Genomic DNA, 18568 nt, shown 5'->3' on the forward strand with positions numbered 1-18568 from the left:
GGCAGGGACCAGGCCAGCGCCGCAACCTCCCTCGGCTTTACCTCTTTGCCCTCGCCTGCTCCCCAACTTTTCTCCATCCGGAGGCTTCCGCAGCTTCAGGGGAGCCTGGAGCTTTGCAAACGCCTGAATATTTCTTACAAACGCACACACACAGACACACACACACCCCCAATCCGAGCGCGGGAGCGGGGCGCACTGCACACACACCTTCTCACTCCCCAGGGCTGCCCAAGTCGGCTCGGGGACCCAGGGCGCGCCCCGAATTCGTCCCCGGCAGTTATACTAGAGTCTCTGCGCGTCGCGAGCTCCGGGCGCCGGGTCGCTGTCAGTCTGGGGGTTGCTGGGAAGGAAAAAGCCCCCAGGCCAAGCCCTATTTGGGATTTGGGCTCCTCGACCTCAGTCCCTAGCCACCAGGTCCTGGAAGGCACCTCCACCTCGACTTCAGCCACTGGAAAGAGGGAGCCTAAGGGCTGCGGCCCCAGCTCTGCCTTGGCCTCCCAGGTTGCCCCCACGACAGGAAGAAGAAGCGCGAGGAACAAAGGGGGCCCCGAGAGCCGAGTCTCGGCCCGCGCGCAACCGCCAGTGGAAAAGAAGCAGCCTGAGCCCGGGCGAGCCAACGTGGGCGCGGGCGGAACTTTACAGTCCCGGGAGCGACCCGGCTCCTGCAGGCTCCAGGCAGGCTCCGGGGTCCGGCTCCCTGCCTCCGGCAGCGCTGGCGCCGCCACCACAGCAGCTTTCAAGACCTAGCAAGGGGGCCCAGGGACATGGGAGCGGCAAGATTCCGGACTTGCAAACGTGCCCGGCCTCCAGCGGGGAGGTCCTTCTTGCTTCTCAGCAATATTTGTGATTTACTTTCATCTTCCGCAACCCAGAAAAATAACGCCAGAACTACGAGGCATTGCCACGAAATGCTTCCATTAGCGCCTTCATTTTACAACGGGAGTTCTAAGCAAGACCCCAATAATTTGGCCCACGGATCCCCAGTCCCTAAGCAGCTTCTGTGGCGGCAGGGCGTCTGGGCCCACTGGCTGGGTTCACCGAGAACCCCCCGATTTGGGGCCCGGCAGGCTCGAGGAACGGGATCCAGTAGTGAAGATTCTCCAGGCTGGATACTTAAAACACACCAAATAGCAAGCTAATGGCACGAAAAACATATTTACACGCAGGAAAAATCGACTCCATTCATAAAAGAGTATGGAATTTGACCTCGCCTCGGAAAAACACTATACAAAGCTATCTTTAATAGACGTCTGTCATTTAAGAGCGGCAGGGACACTGTCCCTCATGCACTAGCAAAAACAGAGCCATGATTGTAGCTGCTGCTGCGGGCAGGATTTATTTCTCCAATTGGCTAAATGGCCTCGCCCCTTCCCCGAAGGTGATATCTGTATTTTTAAAATTCAGAGCTGCCTGCAGGACGGGCAGAACTGAACCCAACCTTGACACAAAATAAGAGGAGCTGAGAATAATTGGGGGAAATAAAGTTCTTGTAAATAACAAAATCTAAGTCACCATCTCCCCCCCGTCCTCTGCATCCTCGCCGGGCGCGCGATCGGCAGCTGACGGCCTCACAATTGGTACACCCTAATGGAACTGCGAGGGAAATGCAATAATTTTGCCGTAATGGGCTGTAACCTCAATTCGACCCCGGCCCTAGCAGCCCTGGGTCGGAAGCGGGGCGATGCGTCCTGCCTCCAGCGGGTGGCGCTCGAGTCCGACTGAATGGCGGAGGCGGGCGGCGGGCACGCGCGCAGGGTGCGCGCGCCACCCCTCTCGCCTCCACCCAACTCCCCCATTAGTGCACGAGTTTACCTCTAGAGGTCATCAGGCAGGATTTACGACTGGACAACAAAAGCACGTGATTCGAAGTCGTACCCCATATTTGGGTGCCTACGTAGGAGGGAACCAAGTACATGTCCCAGTCATTTCCATAATTCATCATAAATTGTGCAAGGGTGCTATAGACGCACAAACGACCGCGAGCCACAAATCAAGCACACATATCAAAAAACAAATGAGCTCTTATTTTGTAAACTCATTTTGCGGTCGCTATCCAAATGGCCCGGACTACCAGTTGCATAATTATGGAGATCATAGTTCCGTGAGCGAGCAATTCAGGGACTCGGCGAGCATGCACTCCGGCAGGTACGGCTACGGCTACAATGGCATGGATCTCAGCGTCGGCCGCTCGGGCTCCGGCCACTTTGGCTCCGGGGAGCGCGCCCGCAGCTACGCGGCCGGCGCCAGCGCGGCGCCCGCCGAGCCCAGGTACAGCCAGCCGGCCACGTCCACGCACTCGCCTCCGCCCGACCCGCTGCCCTGCTCCGCCGTGGCTCCATCGCCCGGCAGCGACAGCCACCACGGCGGGAAAAACTCCCTGGGCAACTCCAGCGGCGCCTCGGCCAACGCCGGCAGCACCCACATCAGCAGCAGAGAGGGGGTTGGCACGGCGTCCGGAGCCGAGGAGGACGCCCCCGCCAGCAGCGAGCAGGCAAAGCGCGCAGAGTGAGCCGAGCCCGGCGACGCCCGCCCAGCCCCAGATCTACCCCTGGATGCGCAAGCTGCACATAAGTCATGGTAAAGCCAGCCTTTTCTAAAATCCACGCGGCCGCGGAGGCGCGGCTCTCGGTCCCCCTTCTCTCCTCTGCTGCTCTCTCAGTCCCTGTTCCTGGTCTCGCCTCTCCCAGCCCGCCGAGCCTCTCCCGCCGTCCTCCCTCCCCTGCCTTCTTCCTTCTCCTTTTCTGCAGCGCCCTGCGCTCGCAAACGGGGGAGATAAAACGGCCACTGGCTGGGCAAGTTTAAACGTTAAAAGGGAGGAAAGGAGAAACCCCATCTCGCACTCCAGCGCCTCGGAACGCGCTCCGAGGTCAGACCAGCGGAGCAGGGCGCAGAGAGGTAGAGGATGGCAGTAGGCGCCGTGAATCGGGCTTGTCAGGGCGGGTAATTTATGAGAAGGGCTACGCTGGGGAACCGGCGTTACTAATTAGAGTCCCCGAAAAGGGGCTTGGGGGGAATAATCGAGGCGAAAGCCGCGGGCTTCTGAAGTTTGGGGCAGCAGGGAGAGAAGAGGAAAGGGAAGAAAAAAGAAAACAGGCGCCCCAAGCGTGCAGGCTGGAGCAGGAGGCGGCTCGCAGGGCTGGAACTTTAAGAGAGGGTGACCTGGAGGCCACTTGGGCGCTCAGAAAAGGGCCGTGCTTCGGTGGGTTTCTAAGCGATGGGCAGCCAGGGCGGGTAGTGCCTCGGGCTCCGGACGCCCGGGGGCAGGGCCAAAGGACAGAAGAGAGGCGAGGGAAAGCCGGGCTGCCCTTCGGGACGCGGCTGCAGCCTCAGAGGGGCCGATTGTTTCCAGAGTCCAAATCTGTATTGTTTTCTCTCTAGAAAGGAAGAGGGAAGGAAATTGGGGAGGGGAGGGCTGGCGAGTTAGGACTTGTTGAGCCCTTTCGCCCCTGTCCCTGTTCAGGACCCCTGGCTCTTCCAGCTGGCCGACTTTGGAAACCAGGGGCTGAGGAGTTGGTGGCTAAACCGCTGACTTTTCTGTTGCAGACAACATAGGCGGCCCGGAAGGCAAAAGGGCCGGACGGCCTACACCCGCTACCAGACCCTGGAGCTGGAGAAGGAGTTCCACTTCAACCGCTACCTGACCCGCCGAAGAAGGATTGAAATAGCACATGCTCTTTGCCTCTCCGAGAGACAAATTAAAATCTGGTTCCAAAACCGGAGAATGAAGTGGAAAAAAGATAATAAGCTGAAAAGCATGAGCATGGCGGCGGCGGAGGGGCCTTCCGCCCCTGAGTATTTGAGCGTTTAAAGTACTGCGCAGTATTAGCGGATCCCGCGTAGTGTCAGTACTAAGGTGACTTTCTGAAACTCCCTTGTGTTCCTTCTGTGAAGAAGCCCTGTTCTTGTTGCCCTAATTCATCTTTTAATCATGAGCCTGTTTATTGCCATTATAGCGCCTGTATAAGTAGATCTGCTTTCTGTTCATCTCTTTGTCCTGAATGGCTTTGTCTTGGGAAAAAAAAAATAGATGTTTTAACTTATTTATATGAAGCAAGCTGTGTTACTTGAAGTAACTCTAACAGAAAAAAAGGAAAGAGAAAAAAAAACACACAAAAAAGTCCCCCTTCGACCTCGTTTAGTGCCAATGTTGTGTGTTGCACTCGAGTTGTTTAACTGTGCATGTGCGTGGAAGTGTTCCTGTCTCAATAGCTCCAAGCTGTTAAAGATATTTTTATTCAAACTACCTATATTCCCTGTGTAATTAACGCTGTTGTAGAGGTGACTTGATGAGACACAACTTAACTTGTTCGACGTGTAGTGACTAGTGACTGTGACGAAAACTGTGACTCTGAGCGGTGTGTCCCTGCGTGCCTTTGTAGGACCCTTTGCACGAACTCTGGAAGTGGCTCTTATAAGCGCAGCTTCAGTGATGTATGTTTTTGTGAACAAATATTGTCCAAGTCTGGCTGTTTAAGCAAACTGTGATCAGCTTTTTTTTTTTTTTTTTTTTTTGTATTTGTTTTTAAGGAAAAAAAAATACTGACTGGAAACAAAAAAATAAACTTTCTATTGTAAGTTCTCTTGGTCTGGTTTGTGCCAAATAGCAAGTGGTCAGCGAGTGGCTCTTTCTGCTTTTCTGCCTCCCTGTCCAGTCCTGGAAGCCGATGAGTCTGAGGCTACCTGAGCAGCCTGCCTGTGCAAGGGGGCCTCAGGGCCACAACCTGACCCATGCCTCTCTAACTCTGACCCATTAGAAAGTTCAGGGCAAAAGGTGGGAAAAGCTGCAGGTGGTTCCAACGCCTGAGTCCACCCTGCCCATATCTGAGGAAAGCAAGTTAATTTGCTGTACAAAATTGATAGAAAAGAGAGGAAGAAGGAGAAATAGCCCAGGGCTTTGTTAGCGGCCTCCGGGCCCATGCAGGCCCTGCCTCTCCTAAGGCGGTCCTGGGTCTCCACTTACTGGAGACACTGCTCTGCCAGGTTGTGACCCCCAAATCCTCTGCCATTAACCCACCCCAGCACCCCTTCCCCACGCCTCGCTCTGAACCCTTCTTCTTTTGCTACAGTTAATTCGCTACAAATGGAAGGTTACTTACCCCATCCTAGCTCGATTGGGAAAACTCCTCAGCGGCTAAAGCGCAACTAGAGTTTTGCACATTTACCGACTGCTTACACTGATGCCGTCTTTCCTTTTAAAAGTTATAAAACAGTAAACTTTATAAGCCCCAGTTCCGGCTATATGACATTTGGGTGCCAAATGAATAGGGTTTTGTCTATGAATTAGATCGTAAAATCATCCATAGCACAGACAGATCGGCTCACTGGCTATAAAACGTCACGTGGGGCCATTAAAGTAAGTTTTATGGTTTTGGGGAGTTGACATCCAACATTATATACCACATAACATATAATCTCACTGACGCTGGACTCCATTTGACTCTTTTGCAGGCTACGTGTGCCGCCTGGTCATTCAAATTGTCAATTTTAGGTCCAGAAGTGCCCAAACCACAAGTTCTCAAAACTCTCTGAAAAATGGCTCCCTCCGAGTTAAGGTAAGCTCGCCTTCTGAGCGCTTGCAAGTTTATTTGTACTCTAAAAACTTTCTTCCTCACTGTCTCTCTCTCTCTCTCTTCTCTCTGGATCAATAACTCTGAAGCTGCGCCTGAATTCGAAAGGGCAGAGCAAACTTTTTCTCTGCCCAAACTGGTGACAGCTCTGCGGAGGCACCACGGCGAGAAGTGCCAGTGGCCGCGCGCCGCATCCTCAGGCCTAACTTTAATTGCTGCACAACTGCGGACGTTAATGACTTCCGTTGCTCTCGCCAGCGAGCAAAAAGATGATTTTTGTGGACGAATGGGCCTGTGTGTGCGATGTGGCCCGGCCGTTCCCACACCCCCCACCCCCTACGCGGGGGCCTGGCCGGGGCCTGGTGCTTTGGGAATCGCCGAGCCCTGAGCTAGGGCTGGGAGACAGTGGGGCGCCGGCTGCGGGAGCGGGCGGAGGCTGCGGGCGCCGAGGGCCGCGCTGCGCCTGGGAGTTTGAAAGAAAGGCCCGAGCAGGGCCGAGGCCGACTCTGGCGGGATTCCATACGGGACTGTGGCAATATTTCTTCGCGGGCCGGAGTCCTTTGGCAGGTCTCAATTGAGGCAACTGCCTTGGGACTGGGTTTCAGGCTGGCTGGAGAGAGCCTTAGGGTGGCAGAGGCCGCGGACGCGCGGACTGCGCCTCCAGGCTGGGACTCTGGGTTGCGTGCGAGACCCTGCTCAGGCTGCGAGTGGAGCGCCGGCAGGACGCAGGAGACCTCGGGTCCCCACCTGGGCGGGGAGGGGGAGGGCGCTTAGCACCCTCTCCCCTGCACCCAGGACCAGGCCCTGAACCTTGTTTGCCAGCACGTTCTTTTTATTTCGGTAGGTCTGTTCTCACCCGCCTGTGAGTCTGAAGCAATAAACTTTATGGCCGGATTTAACTTTAGTCTTTGAATCTCCAGGCTAAATGAAAGGGGTTTAAAGCGCTTTCTTTTTTTTTTTTTTTTTTTTTTTCCAGCCTAGCCTTTCTTCTCTCTTCTTTCCTTTTCCTCTCCTCTTTTGTAGAATTAAAACTTCTATGCACAGGACCCTCAAAGGACAACTCAAGAGTCCTCCCGAAATAACATTAAATATTAGAGAACTTTACTTCTTTTCAAAATACAGACAGATTCTCTCTCTTCTGAACTGTGCCCTGAAGTTTGGAGGGAAATTGAGGTGTCTTCAATGCCCAACTTAAAAGTTCCCAGAGCCATTAAGTTGTTTTTCCCTGACACATCATAAAGCACAGTTTAGGGAAGAAATGGGTCGTTTGTCAGTAGGAGACTTCCGCCTATCTTTTGTTTTGCTCTTTCTGTTTGATCCCAGGAAATTTACATAATCTATGATTTCCAAAACAGATCCCAAAATTGCACCAACGGGTGAAGTAAGGTGAAATGAAATTTTCCTGGGTATAGCTCCAGCTTGTCTCCAGCCACCCCCTCCAGCCCCAAGCCCTCATATTCCTAAGTGGCAAAGCTGAGTGACCGGGACCTCTGTGGCCTGTCCTGAGGTCTTTTTCTGGATGGGTACTCACAGGGGACTTAGCAGATTTCCCCCATCCCATGTGAGGAATTAAGCTAAATTCCCCAACTGGACTCAGAAATGAAACAAAAATGGAATCCCCTGTCTCCAAATGTTTTTTACCTTAGGAAATGGGTAGTTTAATGCAAGTGCTAACTGCTCAAAGAGAAAATTTTAAAAAGCATGGAGTTGAAATTTCAGCAAACTTTGCTGTGCATAGGCCCCCTACATTCAACGTAAGTCCAAGAGTTGTCCCCAAAGTGAGAGGTCTGAAAAGCAAACCTGGGGAACCTTTGTGTATTTGTTTGTTTTTAAAGAATCAATACCCTTCCAAACTCCTACTTCTCATAAAGAGTGGCAAGGAGACTCTACGAAGTCATTTTGTGTAACCTATTAAAATGAAAATTGAAATTCTAGCATTCAAGAATACATGCCTGACTAGGCACCAGAATATAAACTCTATTTGAATGTGGATACTCTTGTCGTATTTTATGTGTCTGTGAGAATTCTGGATTCTTTGTTTTGCTGCTCTAAGTTTTGGGTTCTGTTGGCTAGGCTTCTATTTTAGTTACTCATTTGGTGATCTTGCTTGAGTGATTTCTTGGTGACTAAAATTAGAAAAGAGTAAGAGGGATGCTGGCAGGTTCGTTTACATAGGTTTGTGTAAAGGACATGTCCACACTACCTCTGTGGCTGCATTCCACCCTGGGTTTAGGAATGGGCAGAGAGGTTGCTTGACTCATATCCAGTATCCCACGACACAGGGACTCTTTCCCATGGGTCAAAAAATTCCACGTAACAAATATTGTCAGCTTGCTTGTTTCTGTCTAATGTTTTAATTGTCACAAAACTTAAGTAGAGTTTTAGAGAGCAGGCTAACCCACATGGAGTTAAATGACTTTTTAAAAATAACAGTACTCAGCCAGATCCCTGTGGCTGTTACTGGAGGATTTTTTTCCCTTCTCCCTATTTTCAAAGAAAACGCAGGTAAAGAGGATGGCTGGGTATCTGCTCGTTTGTAGATAAGTTAGTTCTTCTTGTGCACTCTTTTGGGTTGCTTTTGCAGAGAACTTAGGGCAAAAATCTCAGTCATTGAGGGCTTTATGAAGACATCCAGTCTCAGTTGGTGGCCCAAGTATGTGTCTGAATGGCTTGTCTTGTAAAAGGAGAAGGCATCCAAAATGGGCAGGGCCCCGTTTGTTTCCACAAGCTGGAGAGACAGTATTTCCTGAACTATAAATATAATAGGAAGCTTCTGGTCACACTTACTTAGGGGTTTGTTAGGGTTTCCATGGTCTAATTTCACAACATTCTGCCAAGATTCCTTTTCTCCTGCTCTTCCCCCTGCTTCATTGTTGGCAACTCTGGGCGAGCAAAGCAGAATTTTCTACCAGAAACGGAGTCATGTTCATGTGTTGAGATGCAAAGAGTACTGTATCCAAACAATTAGGGAGGAGAGAGCAAAGCACATCCTGAAGGACAGACTATTAGAGGAAAGGAGTCCTTTTGGCTTAAAAGATGCCTTTCTCAGCCTCTCTTCATGCTTTGGCTCCTAGGGCTGTCCGTGGTTTGTCCACCATGGAGAGTGCAAAGCACTGTGGCTCCATCCCTTTGCCTTCTGAGGGGGAATTTCTGTCTAGTCAGTGGCAAAACTATAAATGGGCTGAGGGATCAGTCCAGGCTTCCACCCACACAGGAGAGGGCATCCACAGCCTTGCCACTCAAAGCCCCAGAACTGGGGGATCTTTGTTTGGTATTTTTCAAAAAAGAAATCTGTCCTTCTCCTGCCAGGTCCCTTCCCCACCAAGTGGTCTTTTCAGTAATAATATTTGTTATGAAGGTTATTGGATAATTATTGCGATTTTGTGAAGCAGCCCTTGCTTGAGGTGAAGTCTGTCATCGCCTAACAAATGACGCCCGCGCAGTTCACTGCCGGGTTAAGTAAATGCAGAGAAGATAAATCTGCACACCCTAGGAATCGCCAGCAGAGCACGCTTTAGTACAAGTTCACAGTCAACTAGCCTGCCTGGGCCAGCTCTTCCAACAATTAGGGCTGCATCTTTATTTTTAAATAAAGAAGAAAATGTCTCCAATTCCCACTGCCCACTTTCTTCCCATTTTCTCTTTCCTTTCACATTTGGTGGGGTTCCCCCATTCTACTTCAAATTTTCCTTGTAAATGGAATCATGAGTGATTTCAAGTTAATCCAGTGCCTATCTGAGTGCTTTGACAAAAAGAGGTGGGAGGCTGATTTGGCAGAAACACAGTCACAAACACACAAGAATATCCATCTCCCCCTCTATTCCAAAAGGCAGTGGGAGAAGCACGGCATCTCTGAGATCCTAGGGGGGCCCCTTCCCCCTGAAAGAAGAGGCACAGCTTTGTGTATCTTTGTGGTTAGTGCGTTACAACTCCAGGTCAAAAAGTTGAGGGTCAAAAGTTTACGTTGTGCAGCACTCTTAGTCATCTGCCCAGACAGAGTTTGATGTCAATGTTAGAGCTGCGATCTTGACTATCAGCACAAAAGATAAAATGGCTCGGAGTGACGCGTGTATCACGGTATGGACTCCAGGTGAACCCTAGTGGTTGAATGACCTCAATTATGGAGGAAAGGATAGAAAATTCCTCTTTTCAAGAGTAATACACGCTGTATTTCATCTTGAATTATCGCTCTCATTCTGAGGCAATAACAGCAGGTAAATAGGCATAGATTACTGAAACACCAACACCTTAGATGTTGGAGAACCAGGAGCCTGCTCATGCGGTCGTCACAAACCAAAAAATGCACAAAACTCATTAGTGGACTTTTTAAAAAAACGTAGCAAGTTTCCAGTGTTCCATTATAGATTCAAAGGCAAGCACATGGTACAGGAAATAGCCTTTATTTAAAAGAAGTGATTTTGATTGGCCTGATTGGTTTTGTTTTTAGATATGTATAATGATCTCTAAAGTGTGCAAACCCAGGCACTTCTTTCAAAATGTACTCTGCAGTTTTCAAACATAGAGAATGCTTTTTTCTGAAACTGCAACCCACTGAATGCTAAGGGTTCTGGGAGCTGGGAAGGTGAGGGAAGGAAGTGGAAACCTTCTTCAAAGGGACAGGATTCCCCATCCTTTCCAGTGGTGAAAAAATATTTATTGGTGCCATGAAAATGTCCCTACTGTTGGAAATTTTTCATTATCTTTATTGTTAAACTTCAGCTGTACGTAAGAGAAATGCTAAAATCTATAAGTGAAAAACAAACTAGAGAAGCAGCCATGTGAGCAGGAAAGTGGAATCCACAAATGCCAGGCCACTTTGTAAGACCACTGTGACAGACTTCTCTCTGAATATACTTTAAAAAAATACATTTTAAAATAAAAGCTAAGGGGAGGGGGAAACAGCAAAGGAGGAAGAATGGGAGAGTGGAAAAGAAAGGGAATAGTGTATTAAGGAAACAGACTGGAACCATGCCTCCTGTGTGAGTGGTGACTAGAGAGCTAAGCAATATTTTATGTTTCATGCATCTAGATTAGCTGTTAAGTGTTGATGCCATTAGAATCTGTTTTCTGGGGACATATTTTCCTTTTCTATGTATTGACTTTCAAGTGATCGATCTAGAAAGATGACATTTTTCTAGGTTTTTCTTTTTAATTTTGGAGACAATACAACTGCTCAGGATGTAGACTCTTGCAGGGAAGTTTAAGATTATCCCAATATATTCTGGTTAATTGGATTTAACGGTGCCAGGCATGTTCAGTGGTAAAGTAAATATTTCCGAAACCCTGCCTTCATGGAAGTAATCTGGTTGCTTCCACTGTACAATGTGTAAAGTTTTTGGTCTGGCCAAGAGCTTGAAGCCAAATGGGGGTTTGCCAGATGAAAACAGAAGAAAGGAAACAACTGTGGTGATAACTGCTACAGCAGTGAACACTTTACCACATCTGGGCTAGTGAAATGAAGAAAACTGAATCCCCTCCTCTTTATTACTTACCAAGACAATTATGTCTCTTAGAGAAAACCTTTTCATTATGTTTTAGGTTAAAAGCATGTGACAAAAAAAAAAAACCACATGTGACACACACCTTGCAAACAGGTCAGCTTCAGTAATCATAGACATCCTCTTAGCAAGTCGTTAAATGAAAACGGGTCCTGCAGAAGTTACTGCTTTTCAGTGCTTATTTCTTTATTCTGAGGATTCTGATCCTTAGACCTCTCACATAATTCTGGTCAAAATTATTTACTTGTAAACCTAACATGGACTTCAGTCCTTATGTCTGGGTTGTGTTCGTTATTTTGAAGGACTACAAAGAAATTACCCCCAAACAATTAGTTGGTCAAATGGCTGATAAAGTGTTGGTCCTCTAAAATCGAATGCCTCGTGAAAGGTGGGGGGAACCCTCAGATGCCATCACCAGGCATTTTGAAATTCAGCCATTCCCATGTTCGCTCCAGAGAAGCAATCCAGATAGAGAACAGGCTGGGGGACTCTCGCTCTAAAGAACAAAGGACAAATACAGTCAATACATTCCATAACGTTTACATTTCCTTTGGTTTTCCCCCTCGGTTTTCCCTGAAGAGTGACCTGGGCAAAGCACCCTGTTCTCTAAAAGACACTGTATAGACCTTTTAGAAGCGCAAAGTCCAAGGCCGAGGTGAACTTCAGGTCAGCGCGTCTAACAAATATGAAAATGTCGGCTGGTGAAGGGCGCGCCTTGTGATTTAACAAAGACTGTCAATGTGTAAGATTAATAAGAAACAAAATGCACACGGTGTCACTGTTCGGTCACTTTGAAACTTGGGACAGGGTTGCATTCAAGAAGGAAGGCTGTTCCAAATATATTCAAAATGATTCAAATCAGATTCAAACCAGGCTGCAAACGCTGCCTCCCACTCACCCTCCCTCTCCCTCCGACTCTCTTCTCTCTTCTTCTCCATCTGGGATGCGAGGACATGATGAAAAGTTATTTCACTTAATGGGATTTTAAGAAAGCTTTTGTTGGGAATATGTGTTATTCCTGCACGTGGAAATGAGCAAACGAGCTTACCAGTTTCCTAAGAAAAGGATAACGCTCTCACCCCGCTTGGGACTGGAGCCAGTTGGTGTGCGGAGACTAGCACACTCCCTCTGCTCGATTTCAAGGCATCCTATCTTTTCTCTGGCGAGATGCTGCTGGTAAACTTCAGTTCGTTTATGAATTGAGTTAGTATCTTCCTGGTTCTGCTTTGGTGCCTTTGGTGTTATGCTAAGGCAAGAGGTGTTTTTAAAATGTTTTTCAAAAGGTTATTTGATTCAATGGAATGATGCTATGGCTTGCAAAGTGAGATTGTAGAAGGATCAGAAAAGGTACTGAGATTGTTTATTACAGCCATAAATCTTGCAGTAAAATGTCAAAATGTCGGTGTGTGAGATAACACTTGGTGGTCCTGGCTCCGTTTGTGTTTATGATACGAACCACAAAGACAAGTTACAGGCCTTGGGGGATTCTGTGTAAGCCCATCTTCCTAAAGTAATAGAACTACATGAAACACAGGCACAGTTAACTGGTTTAGGTTAACCATATACAAAACAGTGTTCGCGTCTCGTTAATATTTTAAAAAGAGAAACTCAACAGAAGGTTCTGATGTTGAACAACGTGAATTTTGTGTTTTAGTGTCCATAAATAATATTAAACAGACATGGTTAAGACCCTAGTATTCAAGGCTTATGACATGAAGAGGGCAAGATTTCTTGTTTTTTCTCCCCCTCATGCTTAGAGAGCCCAGATTTGTATTATATACATATATGTCATGTGTATATATTATTGTATGTTAAATAATATGTATATTATTTTTTCTTGTTGTGGAAAGATACTGATTTAGACAGCTGTATCATAGGTTAGCTTTCCCCACCCCCCACCCCTCAGTCTAGAGAGGATGTCTAGAGATTATACTCAGCGCTGATTTGTCTGAGCAGAAAATGTTCAAAGTGCCTCATGTCAATGGACAGCACTCTTCACACACACACTTCCAATGTGGAAAATCTCTTTGTACCACTTCAGGGTGATTCCAGTTAGAAAGCTAACACAGTTTCCCCTCCCCTTTTTCTTAAACCTCTTTCCCTAAATTAGTTTAAAGATTAGTCCCATATAATAGGCTTTATGTGGCTAAGCATTAAATGACTATCCATCAAATGGATGTATTCCAGCATTTAGTAACTCATATGAGTAACCGATATAAATGAAGATAGAATTGACACTCCTTTTGAAGTGGCTCCAGGCTCAGGCTGGAACTTTCCTTGTCTGCGTTCCAGACTCAGTTGTGAGAAGGCTGTTTATACTGGTCTTTGAAAAATCAACTAAGGTGCACCAGCTAAAAAAATCCCTGCTTGGCGTGGCAACGTGAAAGTATTTTTAGAACGATGACTATAGTAGTTTGCTTTAATCTAGGCTGAACTGTAGAGGATCTAGGTGTGTCTGTGATTCAGAAAAGGAAAGTATGCAGCACGAATAAGGCATCAGTATTTACTTCAAAGATCAACATTGGGTGGAATTAATAAGTAATTTATTTGTTAATAATGGTATAATTAGTTTACCCATCAAATTTCAATTACCAAATGGCAGGCAACAGTCTCCTCTGCCCCCTTTCCCGAGCTACTGATACCATTAATATGCTAATTTTCAGCAATACAGAAATTATACACTGTCCTGTAAATATAACTCGAACCTGAGATATAGCCTAGGAAAGCAGCATTGAAAAAAAAAAATTCTTAGCTGGAAAAGATCTGCCGGCGACCAGGCGGGGTACGTTGCCTATTCTATCCTTGGCTTGTTTGGGTTTGGAGATTGTTCTGAAATAGCAAGTTGTTGGTTTCGAAGCTCGGTTTGTGGAGGCGTTGCTTCTATTCCATTCACGCTTTCGGGCCATCTTCTCTCTCATTATCGCACCTCGTAAATGCGGGCACGTAAATGCGGGCACGTTTACCAAATACGATACTATTAGTAAGGTCCCAAATTTTCTAAGGAACAACAACAACGAAAAAGGTTCTGTCTCCAAAGAAAGAAAAAAGGAAAAGTGCCTGCCCATCCGGTTACATTGACACGGCCTTACTTTACATCCTTGGGCCATTTCTCTCAGCGGCCCACCCACCCTCCGTTTGGGACTCCTGCTCCGCTCTCAATGCTTGGGCTCTCGGGCAGAAGCCACACGAGCAGGGTGTGGGGAAAGGGAGTGGTGGTGAGACGACAGGTCTGTCGGCCTCATTCGTTTTATTCCGTAGCCAGTGTGAAAACCAGTCTACACCCCCTGGTCCTGGCGCCCTTCCCTCCCCAAGCCGGCCTCGAACTCGGGCTGGGCTCGAGGTCAGCGCTGGGCCGTGGCCATCCGGCTGTCCAGCCATGCACAGGGCCCGACCTGCGCGTCCGTGAGGACCAGCAGCCGGAGCGCACCCCGAATGCAAAAAGATGGACTCAAACTTGGGGTGTCGGGTTCCCAAACGCCTGCTCCCTCCCCTCGGCCGGGGCCGGACAGCAGCATCCATCACCCACCCGCGGGCTTCCTGATCCGGGTCCGCGCGCGCCGCGCGCCCATTGGCGGGGGTGAATCACGTGGGGGCGCGGCGCGGGGCGCGCGCGGGGCCGAGGCGGAACGCGCGCGGGGGGGGGCGGGGGAGGAGCGGGCGAGAACTTTGGCGGCGGCGGCGGGCGGAGGAGGGGGAGGGGCGGGCGCTTGACAGCGGGGGGAGGGGAAGGGCGCCGGGGGAAGGGGGGATGGGGAGCGAGGCAGGAGGGGGAGGGGCCTCGGCCAGCCCAGAAAAACGACAACGCGAGAAAAATTAGTATTTTTGCACTTCACAAATTAATGACCATGAGCTCGTTTTTGATAAACTCCAACTACATCGAGCCCAAGTTCCCTCCCTTCGAGGAGTACGCGCAGCCCGGCGGCCCGGGCGGCGGAGACGGCGGCCCGGGCGGGGGCCCCGGCTACCAGCAGCCCCCGGCGCCCGCGGCCCAGCACCTGCCGCCGCAGCCCCGGCTCCCCCACGCGGGCGGCGGCCGCGAGCCCCCCGCCTCCTACTACGCGCCGCGGGCCGCCCGCGAGCCAGCCTACCCCGCGGCCGCGCTCTACCCCGCGCGCGGGCCCGCCGACGCCGCCTACCCCTACGGCTACCGCGGCGGCGCCAGCCCCGGGCGGCCCGCGCAGCCCGAGCAGCTCGCGGCGCACGCCAAGGGCCCCGCGCTCAGCCTGCACGCGAGCCCCGTCCTGCAGCCGCCGCCGCCCCCGCCCCCGCAGCACCGCCCGGCGCCCCCCGCGCCCCCGCGGCGCTGCGAGGCGGCCCCTGCCACCCCGGGCGTCCCGGCAGGGGGCAGCGCCCCCGCGTGCCCGCTGCTCCAGGCCGACAGGAGCCCGCCGGGCCTGAAGGGCAAGGAGCCGGTGGTGTACCCCTGGATGAAGAAGATCCATGTCAGCGCCGGTACGTGGCGCCGCTGGGGAGGCGCGGGGCGGCGCGGGAAGGACGAGCTGGGGCCCGGGTTCGAGGGTCCGGGCGGGGGTCAGCAGAGAGGGGCCAAGGGGAAGGGGCCTCGGGAGGGGAGCCCCCATCTGGCCCGGGCTGCGCTGGGGTGTGGGTGTGCGCGCCAGCCTCTTGATCCCAACGTGAGAACCTTTTTGTACCGGGGTCCCTTTATCGAGAGATTTACGAGACGCCAAACTGTTAGGGCAGTAATTATAGCCCCCATAAATTTAATTGCCCTGGCAGAGGCTTCGGGCCATGTGTCTTTGAAGCTTTTCTTCAGCCCCAGTGCCCAGCACCGTTCTTTATGGCTCTCGGGTGTTTCCCGTTGTCAATAGCCTGTGAAACATTTTCTTTGCCGTTTTATGTATCTTGCGTGAACTTGGTGTCAGGTTATTATATAATGATGATGTCCAATTGCTCTTCCCCACCCCACCTTCTCTCCCCTCCTCCTTTCCCTCTCTTCTCTTCCGCTCCCTCTTCCTCGGCCCTCTCCTCCCGGGTTCTGGGCGTCCAGTCAACCCCAGTTATAACGGAGGGGAGCCCAAGCGCTCTCGCACCGCCTACACCCGGCAGCAGGTCTTGGAGCTGGAGAAGGAGTTCCACTTTAACCGCTACCTGACCCGGCGGCGCCGCATCGAGATCGCCCACACGCTCTGCTTGTCTGAGCGCCAGGTCAAGATCTGGTTTCAGAACCGGAGGATGAAGTGGAAGAAAGATCACAAACTGCCCAACACCAAGATGCGCTCCTCCAACTCGGCCTCTGCCTCCTCGGCAGGCCCGCCAGGGCAAGCACAAACTCAGAGCCCGCACCCCCATCCCCACCCTGGCGCCTCCACACCCATTCCCTCCTCCATGTAGTCTTCTACAGACCTAGACCGGTTTCCCCCCTCACCTGCTTTTCTCTTCTCCTCCCCATTTCCCCATCCCTTCCTTGGAGTCTGGACCATAACAGACACCAAAACAAAACTCAATTTGGTGGAAAGGATAACAAAAAAAAGAGACATTATCCTGGTAAGAGTGTGTGCTGGTTGCGGCCCAAGAAAGGACAGCTGGCCAGGGTGCTGGCTGGTGGAACGACCTGCTGGCCTGAACAAGGCTGCCAGGTCTGGGTACCTGAGAAGGAACACTTGGCAACAAATCTCTTGAGATGGTTGAAGTTAGCCAGACAGCCCATGTTGACTAGGGACAGGTACAAGTATATTTGTTGCAAGCAGAAGAAAACAGACCCTTTTCCCCACCTCCCTTACTTCCTCCCTCCTTATGAAGGCAGCTCATACAATCTTGTTGTATTGAACTGAATAAATGAGCAGACAGTGTGGACCTCATAAGATTATTTAATTCTCAAAATGTATAGACCTTGATGATAGATGTGACACGTTAGTTTCCCCTCCTTGTGTTTATTTAAAATATTGTTATAGAACTATTGTTGACTTATTCTGGGGCACATTCTTGGGGGGTAAGGGGAGTGCATTTAGACCCATGTGCAACTGTACAAATTGTGGTGTGGCTATATAGAGAGCCATGTGGTAAGAATAAACTGTTGTTTTTTAAAAAAAAAACATTAAAAATGTATAACACAGATTTGTGTGTTTCCTAAGCTTTTCATTTAGAAAAAGTCTTCTGGTTTGAGATTGTTGACCTTGCACATTAACCTCTTATAGATGACGTGAGTTGTATTCACCTGGATTCCAACTGGTCACATCATTTGTGTGAGTGTGTGTTTTCAACTTGAGATGAACTCTTGTCAAGTTTGAGCCACTGTGGGAAAAGTTCCAAGCAGAGGAAGGCTCTTGAGCATTAAGAGGGCTCCCTTTCGCCCCAAACTTGGCCAGGCTTGCAGGCTTCAAGTCTCTGTAAGGCATAGAAACGTGCCCTTCTCCACAATGAAAGGTAAAACCACACAGTGCTGCGAGCCGGGGAGTTTCTGCAGCTGTTCTGCACACTGAACTCTGAGCACACTTGGAAAGAAGTGGTCCCTTTGGTATTTATTGCATCTTCACACTTAATCTGCCTGTTTCCCTGGAGATGAAAAAATAGTTTGTGCAAAGGTTTGAGATCGTTTTTTGTTTCTTGGTTGTTTTTAAGGTCCTCTTCACTAACCACAGCTTGGAGCTGTTTGTTTGTTTGTTTGTCCCTATCTCTCTCTCTTTTTAAGGTAGTTTTCAATATATTCTAAATTTTCCCAGTACATCCTCCAAAATTTCCTCTGAGGAAAAAACACAACTAACAATGACACCCCAAAGTGTACCCTAGGCAAGGAGACCTGAAATGGTGGTTCACTGCTGGGAGAAAGTCAGACTCTGAACTAGGGTCACTTTCCTCAATTCTGCCTGCCTCCTTCTGTTCATTTAGAGATCTAAATTGAAAAGATAAAAACTAAACCCCTCTCTCAATATCCATGACCCTGGTATTTGTTTACTGATTTAGACTTGGTGATCAGTAAAGGGAATTATTACAACAAGACACAGAAAACCAGTGCACACTAGCCTCAGAATATTAGAATTGTCACCTGGCCTTGAATGAGTGCAGTTTTTAATACATGTAAAAAAAAAAAATCAGCAGAGATGGATTCAGGTGAAGCATTCACTTATGTTTGCAATTCGTGGAAATTTAAACGCATTTTTTCCATGATTTCAGTAGCGAAACACTTAGCCAGTGTTCAGTGCTGGCACCTTACTTGCCCCTGCTGTCCTGTGATACAGACAAGGGTTGTCAACCCCCTACCTACAAGTCCTGGGCCAGTTCTGAGAGGAAAGTGATGGGCATAAGTCTCTGAGGGGCCTCTGACCCTCCCCAAGAAAACTCAGGGGCAAACAAATATGTACCCACCTTCCCAAGTCAGGTCAGACCTGGCAGAAAGTGCATTTGATAAGGTGTGAACGAGTGCCAGGGATTTCTGGAAGCACTACAACTGCTGCTGAAACTTATTAACCCTCCCCCTACTACACGCACTCGTAAAATGAAATTAAATCACGCTGAAAATAGCAATTTTCCCAGGAATCATTAATC

General features: G+C 49.5%; 3 protein-coding genes across 4 annotated transcripts in view; all 3 read left to right on the forward strand.

The window, feature by feature from the left end:
- The first annotated feature begins 3 nt into the window (after positions 1–3).
- On the forward strand, positions 4–4579 carry HOXA5 (homeobox A5). The gene is given in 4 exon segments (XM_004484806.4): positions 4–2494; positions 2496–2577; positions 3544–3570; positions 3573–4579. Coding segments are annotated over 4 exon segments (1158 nt in total). The 5' UTR covers positions 4–1681; the 3' UTR covers positions 3809–4579.
- Positions 4580–5448: 869 nt separating this feature from the next.
- The window catches only part of HOXA3 (homeobox A3), a 32683-nt gene continuing 19563 nt past the window's right edge, over positions 5449–18568 (forward strand). For both annotated transcript variants that reach the window (XM_058296853.1, XM_058296852.1), the window contains exon 1: positions 5449–5552. The gene's annotated coding sequence lies outside the window, so the exon portion shown is untranslated. The remainder of the gene's footprint in view (positions 5553–18568) is intronic.
- HOXA4 (homeobox A4) lies at positions 14861–17140 on the forward strand. The gene is made up of 2 exons (XM_058296857.1): positions 14861–15517; positions 16074–17140. Exons 1-2 carry the CDS (start codon positions 14905–14907, stop codon positions 16415–16417), a joined length of 957 nt encoding a protein of 318 aa, XP_058152840.1. The 5' UTR covers positions 14861–14904; the 3' UTR covers positions 16418–17140.

This window comes from Dasypus novemcinctus, chromosome 5 (genome assembly GCF_030445035.2).
Source record: "Dasypus novemcinctus isolate mDasNov1 chromosome 5, mDasNov1.1.hap2, whole genome shotgun sequence".
Classification (NCBI taxonomy): Eukaryota; Metazoa; Chordata; class Mammalia; order Cingulata; family Dasypodidae; genus Dasypus; species Dasypus novemcinctus.

Coding starts and splice junctions, on each gene's coding strand:
- HOXA4 (XM_058296857.1), top strand. CDS start 14,905: ATGACCATGAGCTCGTTTTTGATAAACTCCAACTACATCGAGCCCAAG. Junction 15,518..16,073: donor GAAGATCCATGTCAGCGCCG/GTACGTGGCGCC, acceptor CTGGGCGTCCAG/TCAACCCCAGTTATAACGGA.